Source organism: Eptatretus burgeri, chromosome 12, assembly GCF_056783735.1.
Source record: "Eptatretus burgeri isolate ZD-2024b chromosome 12, Ebu_testis_v1, whole genome shotgun sequence".
NCBI classification, from domain to species: Eukaryota; Metazoa; Chordata; class Myxini; order Myxiniformes; family Myxinidae; genus Eptatretus; species Eptatretus burgeri.
Window position 1 is genome coordinate 86269604 of NC_140972.1, and position 8813 is coordinate 86278416.

Sequence of the window (8813 nt, forward strand, 5' to 3'; positions counted from 1 at the left end):
TTGAGAGAGGTCTCAGTCCTGCAGTGGACGGAAATGTGCCGGTTGGCCGATTTAGGACAATATTTATATATATATATATATATATATATATATATATATATATATATATATATATATATATATATATATATATATATATATATTTATATACAGTGAATAGCAACAGTAATGACAATGAAAACTACCGAGTCCTCAATTAACTCGGTTCCACGGTGATGTGCTGTGGTGCACGGCCATTTCGACAACGCAGAATATCATTAGCACACTCGCTTGCATTTTTGGGCAAAAATCAACGTTGACGAGGGTCGAGGAGTGTATGACAGCAGGAAATCAAGCCAAAGCTGAATGTATACAATGGTGGGGAAAGTAACTCAAATCAACATGTATATAGTGCCCTGAAATGAACCCACAGGCCACAGCCACGTTGGACAACAGGGTGAAAATGGAACGATTTATGTGTGTATTAAGGTGGAAAAAAAAAAAAAAATCAAACCAAACCTTTGTGTATTTATGGCAATGAATCATCCAAATGGTGGTGGAAAATGCAACCTAACTCGCATGAACGAAACAAAAAAAATACATATATATTCTAGGAATAGCTATCATGTGCAGCCTGTGATTGCTGGTTGCATCATTTGTTTGTGGGTGTGGCTGTAATGCTGATGCAATGCCCTCGATTAACAGTGCACCGGTACTCATTTTCTGAACTCGGAAGGATGAAAGGCAGAGTCAACCACACCCAGTGTTAATTCAACAGCCGACAGGGGGGGTGATTTCAAGACCCGAAGATGTTGGTGAACACCAGGCTTTATTCTCGGAATCACACATACAGAGATCATTGGTCCATCAAACCTGCTTCATCTTACAAATTCCATTCACAATTAAACTTGGTCTTTCTGTACTTACCTTTATGTAACACCTATGTCAGGGTTCTTTAATATTCTTGCATATTGCGTTAGACTTAACATCCGTATTTCATAAAAGTAATAACGCAAGTCTCGGTTGGTCACAGGACTCACTCAAGTTCTAATGTTGATGAAAGGTACCAGGAAATATTTTGTGCACACAACTTTACAGACTCAACAGCCGGCTTAAATGTGACCTTTACAGGACGGCGTGTTCCAGTATGCATTGCCCCCTGCAGGCACAGGATAGGAATGGTGAGTTACTCGATTTGATTGATACGGACACCTCAAAACTGAGCAAGCTCTCACAGCCAGCAATGTAGGAATGGGTCCACGGCACGGTGTGTGGGGGAGCTTGTGGAAGGTATCCACGGGGAGGGGGGCGTGTTGGGAGGGGGGTTCCACGAGTTTGGCAGGACGAGGGGGATGTTCCAGAGGTTCCAAGGTGGTGTGTGGTTGGTGGGATGTGCGTGGGGTGAGGGGGGAGGCCCGGTTGTTGAATGAGGAGAGAGAGGCCCGGGTGTTGGAGAAGAAAGATGGGGAGATGGGTGGGAGTGGGGGAGGGGAAAGGGGAGATGCCCGGGTGTTGGGTGGGGTGAGGATGAGATAGGGGCGAGGCCCAGATGTTGGATGGGGTGGGGGGCGAAGCCCGGATGTTGGGTGGGGTCGATGCGAGGCCTGGATGTTGGGTAGGGTGGGGGAGGCGGCCCGGGCATGGGGTGGGGGGAGAGATGCCCGAGTGTGGGGTAGAGATGCCTGGGTGTGGGGTTGGGGGGGAGGCAGATGCCTGGGTGTGTGGTTGGTGGGGGAGGGGGATGTCGCGTGAGGTGGGGAAGGTGGGGTGCACGGGTGTTAGGTGGGGAACCATGGGGTGGGAGGATCCACGGAGGTCCCTTTGGCGGACCCGAAAAAGACTCCGGTCGGAAGAAGCAGAATGAAGAAGTCAGTGCAGCTCTGGGTCCAGCGTTCAACCGACTCTCTGCTGGCAGAACTCTGAACGATTTGGATGGGCCAACACTAAATCATGCGCCATTCGAGTAAACCGCATCTCTCGTACGGTCCTCAGGAGGGGATGGGCTTCAACCTGAATCGCTCATCACGCATTTTGAGCACGTGTGCATCGAACCCCAGCCTGCAACGCAACTACGCCAACTATAGGCTACCTGTTGGCCCACGCGTCTCGAACTCCATTCACACGGACATCAAGGAGAAACCAAACAAATATAATGAAAGAATTTCCTCCGGCGGGAAAGAGTCAGCTCGCCCGTGTACCTGAAACATATATACCTGTACCTCTTACAGGTAGGTTTTCATCTATTTGCAGATTGAACGCGTGCTGGTATCACGTACAACTACGTAGGCCCACAACAATCAAGTTTTCTCATCAATGCAGAGATAGATGATCCTGAACGAACCCCCCCCCCGCCCCCCCAAACGTGAGTTCGCTTTCCATAACGCAGATGTTTCGCGCACGATCTTTACCCTCGAGCGCGTTGGCGCAACCGGACGGTGGTCAGCCGATGTACCACTGAGCACAGACGACTGTGAACAGGTACGATAAACAGTGCACGTTCGTATGGAGATCGGTATTCAAAGGCGCGCTCGTGGGAGAGAGTTGAGCATGTGAGGAACAACGCGGAGACACGAATTCAATCATTGCGGAGAGTCGCGCGAGGATGCGACGAGTACATAATATGAAGATTCGGGTAGATGTGGATCCTTGTTGTGTAATAAACACACTTACCGCTGATATAATTGGCGATACGTACACGCAGACACGTTCATCAGAGGCAGTACATGGACCAAGTACGAGCTAGCTGTGAACATGTCCGAAACAAGTAGAGCGGGAATTCCACTCGGCGTGCACCAGCCGCACAACGTGCCATGCGATACTCGGCGCTGCGGACGTGCCCGCACGTGCTCAGTGTGATATGCGACCATGCCGTAACTGACGGACGGATCGAGACACGGTCCCAGCACAACGAACTCGAGGGGTGATGGGACGTGCGGGTAAGGCGCTCATGCTACACAGAACGGGTGAGTGGTGGAAACACGGTGGGGACAATTACCGCAGTAAGGGTCAAGTGTCGGGACACGGTGGAACCTTGCGGAGAGACGACTCACCCAGTAGCGCGTCTCCGAGCAGAATCAACGTACAGCAGATGATGAGCAGGTCGCAGCGGGGACCTGGACCCGGACCCCCAGAGCGCCCTGCCAACTTGCCCATGATGGCGCGACGCGCGTCCCGCGACTGCTCTGTGCTGGGAAAATCACTCCATGGTGTGCGCGGCACAAGCTCGCAGTCCCTGTGCGAAGCGGCCGATCGGGGTGGAAAGCCGAGACCCCCCTCACAGAGTTATCCCCTCCTCTCCACCCTCCGACTCTGACTCCCCCACCACGACTCTGCCTCACTGCTTCGTCCGTTCGCACTGCCGGCAACGCCCTCTGGCTGCACGAGGTGCACGGACAGCATGAGGTGCATGGACCGCAAAGACCCTGGACCCGTTCACTACAATATATTCTATGCAGCCAAATCACACATTCAATCGTTCATTCATCAGTTTGATCGTTTGGTAAAACTGAATGAATCGTTCACGTCTCGTTCCCCCACTGGAATCCAGTGAAGCTCCGCTCATATTGGTTCGGTTCGAACTCTGCCATTACCTTGCATCGACTGACGAGTTCGACCAACTCGACATTCTTGACATCCCGCGGCAGACAAACTCCAGTGGTCAATATAACCCTGCTGGTCTGATGCTCATAGAAACTTGAGGGTTCTATGCAAAGTTCAAAATAAACAATTAACCATGTACGAAGGCTTTCAAAAAGTTGATTGGAACGAGATAAAACTTTTGTTGGTGTTTTCATTGATATCCTTGCAGTGGTGTTATATTAAAATTAAAGAAATACAACATTATTTTTTTGTCACATGGATAATGAGCAAATAACAATTCCACCTGGCTGTTGTTAAAGGAAATTTGTTCCCAATAGAGCAACCATGAAAAGCTTGTTTTCATTTATTATATTGACGGTTATTGACATTGCACGTGGTACATGCTTGAGAGCCTCGATGGAAGGCATTTCTATCTGCGCTGTCGCTGATGATTTGCCAAGCAATGAAACCGGTCTGGAAGCCGAGGGCGTGTGGCACATTGGGATTCTCATGTGTGTTCCATTTGTGAATGTCTTTACAGCTGTGGAGGAACTCTGAGAAGGGTTTGAAACAGCAAAGGGCTTTCCTTGGGGAGCCTTTCATGGTTGCTTTATGCAGCCTCTTTGGCGAAAAGAGCACAGGAGGAGTCTATTTATTTCTACAATCCTAGCCGCATGGGTTTCATTGATACTGTGAGAGCTAAATGGTTATTCCCTCCATTCACAGGTGAAAGATGTGGGTGGTTCTTCGTTTTTCATATATATATATATATATATATATATATATATATATATATATATATATATATATATATATATATATCTTCTTTTTTTAAGAAGAAGAAAGCGCTTCCAACCAAAAGCAAAAAATTTTAAAAATTTAAAAACGAGATTGACTCCACCAATTTGAGCAAAAAAGTGAGAGCAGACCCGGTGTCAGGCAACGTTTCGAAGGCTCCACAGCTACCTTCATCAGGCACAATGTGCCTGGTGAATCAATAAATCCACAACCTCAGTTGCGCACATGCAGCGAGAGACACACACACACACACACACACACACACACACACACACACACACACACACACACACACACACACACACACACACACACACACACGGCTGATATCGGCGATTTTGGGGGAAATCGGCAGATTGGAGTCAGTGTGATTAGCAACTGCAGTACGTATTGTATACAACCCAAAAACCTTGAGAAGCTTTCACCGAAAAACAACGTTGCATTTATATAGACGTTTCAAGATGTGCACAAACTTTAATCTTTATAAGCCAAACCCGCACTCCGCACGAAGTTTTTAAAGTGAAGGTTCGTTACGACTTCAATATATCCAGTGTTCACAATGTGACTTATATAATTTCTTTATATACAATGTTTCTTGTTACATTTTTTGTGTCAAATTCACCTTCTGAGGTAGTCAGCATGTGCAGAAGAGAGTTTTACATTGCAGACGCTGTTTTCTAGGAGTGGCATTACGTCTCTCAACAGTGACGGTCTGTCGACGACAGACGTAACGGCGTCAGCGAATGACCGATGATGTTGTGACGTCATTACGCCTCTCAGCAGTGACGTCACACGTCGCCATGCAAACAAATGTAAAAATTAGAAAAATCGACAAAAATTCCCAAACCTGTCCGTCTGGCGCGATCTCGCATAGCCAATGATGTTCATTAGACCACAGAGCATCCGCATGCCAAAACTGGCGACAATCCGTATAAAGTACCAGAGTATAGTTCAGACATCAGATTGATAAGTTTTGGTGGCACCCCACGAAGACCAAGAATCCTCCAGAGGACATCCCGATTCACTGAATCGAACGCTTTACAGAGATCAACATAGGCTGCAAGCAGCCCCTGCCGAAACTCTCGTCTGCGTTCGGTGAGGACACGAAGGGCAAGGATACGGTCAATCGTTGACCTCTTTGGTGTAAAGCCTGACTGCTCTGGACGTTGGTGCTTAAGCAGATGGTGGCGAACCCTATCAAGAATTATCTGAGCAAAGACCTTGCCTGGCACTGAGAGCAGCGTCACCCCTCGGTAGTTGTTGCAGTCTTGGCGATCACCCTTCCCTTTCCAGAGAGGGACAACAAGGCCCCTCTTCCAGTCAGTTGGGATGATGCCTGTGTTCCAGGCAGAGCACAATACTGCATGCAACGACACGAGTGCAGCATTTCCACCAGCCTTGAGAAGTTCAGCATGGATGCCACAGATCCCTGGAGCTTTGCCCCGTTTCAACTGGTGACCGCAGCCCGTGTTTCCACAAGCGAAGGTGGACCACAGTTGATTCGAGGGTCAGCAAACAGGGATTGTAACACCCTTGATGTCCAACTCGACAGCTGGGGGATCAGCCTGGTACAACCGCTCAAAGTAACCGGCCCAGCGGGCCTTCACTTCAGACTCCTCTGGCAAGAGCCTAACACTCTCTGCTCGAACTGCAGTGCTCTGAGGGATGGGCTTGGATGAACGCAATGCGCGAATTCCCCTGTAAGCGGGACGAGAATCACCTGTCCACAGGTGATGCTCTACCCCCTCACAGATTCCTCGCACATAGGCTTCCTTGTCCACCCTCAGTGCACGTACAGTTTTACGCCTCAGCTCCCTGAACAGTTCAGCTCTGCCATTCAGCCTGGCCCTGCGACTCTGGTCAATGGTATCCAGTGTCCCTTGAGAGACAAAATTCTTCTTTGCCCGGCGGTGAACTCCAAGACATCCACCGGCAACATCAAGGACGGTGGTCTTGAAGGCGCTCCACAACTCTTCAGGACCCCCCAAAGCACCCAGACCCCCCAAGTGTCCACTCAGCCTGTTCGCAAACTCCTCAGCTACTCTCTCATCCCTGAGCTTGCTAACATCCAGCCTAGGCTGGGATGGTACCATTCTCCAGGATTTAAGGTGCAGCTTTAGAGTTGCTACAACAAGCCTGTGGTCAGTATTGAGGAACTGAGCACTCCGGTAGACCCTGCAGTTCTGGATCATCCTCCAACAACCGTCAATGAGGACATGGTCAATCTCCTTTGCCACACCGCCAGCGTTGGAATACCAAGTCCAGCGATGAGCTTGTGGGTGCTGAAACCATGAACCAGCCACCCTAAGTCCATGACTTCTTGCAAAGTCAAGGAACTTAGTGCTATTCTGATTCATAGTTCCTGATCCATGGGGACCAACACACACCTCATAACCATCCCTATCAGTTCCAGTCAATGCATTGAAATCCCCCAAGACTAGAAGTGTATCTCGTCTGGGGCACTGATCAACCACAGACTCGAGCGTGGCGTAGAATGCATCCTTCACGGTGAGATCACTCGCCTCATTCGGAGCATAAACGGAGACCAGGGAAATGACACCTAAGGAGTGACGAATCCTTAATCTCATAATACGCTCGTTGACCGGTGTTACGTCAATTATCATTGGGGTCAGCTTATTGGACACAGCTACAGCAACTCCTTGGGTATGGTAACCATCAGAGCGACCAGACCAATAGTAGGTGTAACTACCCACCATTATCTCGCCGCAATCCGGTCTCCGAACCTCAGAGAGAGCTGCAATCCCGATGTCCAAACGCTTGAGCTCAGATGATAACAGAGACAGGTGATCATCCTCTCTTAGGGATAGGACATTCCAGGCACCCACCCGAAGGGACCACCTCAGGTTAACCAAAGGAGACCGCCGTCTGGTGGACGACACCTCAGCACCACTCTGACACACTCTCCCGCAATCTGACCCAGGGATGTTACCCCGTGGTTTCCCTCCTATCATTAAAGATTGGGGGTCCCGAAGGCTTTGCCCCATTCCCATCATCCGGTGAGCTGCCCTGCGAAGGGCAGCTGCACAGGAGGTACTCCCACGGAGTGGGTTTTCAGATTTTTTTGCGTTTTTGCGTTTTGCGGAATGAAGGGTTTTACGGTGGCCGGAGTGCAAATCCTGCCACCAACCTCCTCATAAAAAGTAACCCAACTGCAGGAGGAAGTCCGCAGACACAGTTGGGCACTAGATATGGATGGCCGTTGGCTCACAAGGAGCTCCTCCGCCCTTTGACAGGTTTTGTTTTTAATCCTGCTGGGTGTCCATATCCAAACACCCTCCTCACCAGAAAACCTGGTGGGGGAGAGGGTTTAGTCGCCAACAACCCGACCATGGAACAGGTTAGTACAGGTTTACATGGTACCTGTAGCAGGTCACAGATCGAACCTGACCTGACACCATCGACTGGAGGGTGCTCGGTAAGTGGCTTGAGCACTCAAGCAAGCACTCCAATGAAATGGTCGATAAGGAACGGTTGGCCAGGCAGTCGCTGCATATCATATATGCGCCAGGTTAAAGGATCCTTTTAACTTTCAAGCCAGTCTTCACTGCACCGCAGCAGTCAAATAAATTAAATTAATTCCTTCAAACAGACTTTATCCACAAAGGAGTTGCTGTTTAACGTAAAACAAACCTGGAGACATCGTACAGTTGAATCACCTGTGAAATAAACATTGCAGATAATCCACCACGTTACCTGCTCGTCTGTGCACGCGTCACGTTGCATATCGGCAGTGTTGGGCACAAAAGCGAAATAATAATCCGATAACAGATAATTATCGAAGTTAACTTTTTTATCGGACTATTATCGGAAGACTTCCGATAACTAGATTTTTTTAGTCCGATAACATTTTTATCGTTTTACTTTTTTTCACCATCAGAACGATGAGATCCGGCGCCACCATGATTTAGGAAATAGAACAACACAACAAGTCAACTTCCCGCGAGATTTAACTTGCACAAGGAGCGGAGCCTGTACTTACACAGTTTTATGCGCACCGCACTCCTCGATAGCGATGCGAGCCGACGCCAAAAAATGCCGAGGCGCTGTATAAGTACTAAGAGCATGGAAGAGCCGTCGGTTTACTGGCGGGAATACCAATCTTTACGTAATTACAAAAAACGGTTCGTGTTTGTTGGAAATACATTAAAATTGAAGAATAAAAAAAAATTACATTTTTTTTTTTTACTAAGCACATAGTGTCATCGACTCTAAAAAGACGCATAATGCTTATTTTATTCTTGGGTTTAGCATAAATGAGCCTTTTCTATGGAGTTTGAAGCTTTTTCCTTGTTTTTTTGAATTTCTGTTAAAAAGTAGTTATCGTTCTCGGATGATCGTTAACTTCCGATAACTTTGTATTAATATGGAATAGGCAAAGCCAAGAAGTGAATGTAGAATTCTTCTTACATTAGCTTCTTAAATATATCACATTAAAC

General features: G+C 48.2%; 1 protein-coding gene across 1 annotated transcript in view; it reads right to left on the reverse strand.

Moving 5' to 3' along the window:
• LOC147016037 (neogenin-like) overlaps nt 1-3660 on the reverse strand; it is a 557153-nt gene extending 553493 nt beyond the window's left edge. Inside the window, exon 1 of the mRNA XM_085849139.1 lies at nt 3030-3660. Coding sequence (XP_085705265.1) covers nt 3030-3132 — 103 coding nt within the window. The 5' untranslated portion in view covers nt 3133-3660. The remainder of the gene's footprint in view (nt 1-3029) is intronic.
• Between the last annotated feature and the right edge of the window lie 5153 nt (nt 3661-8813).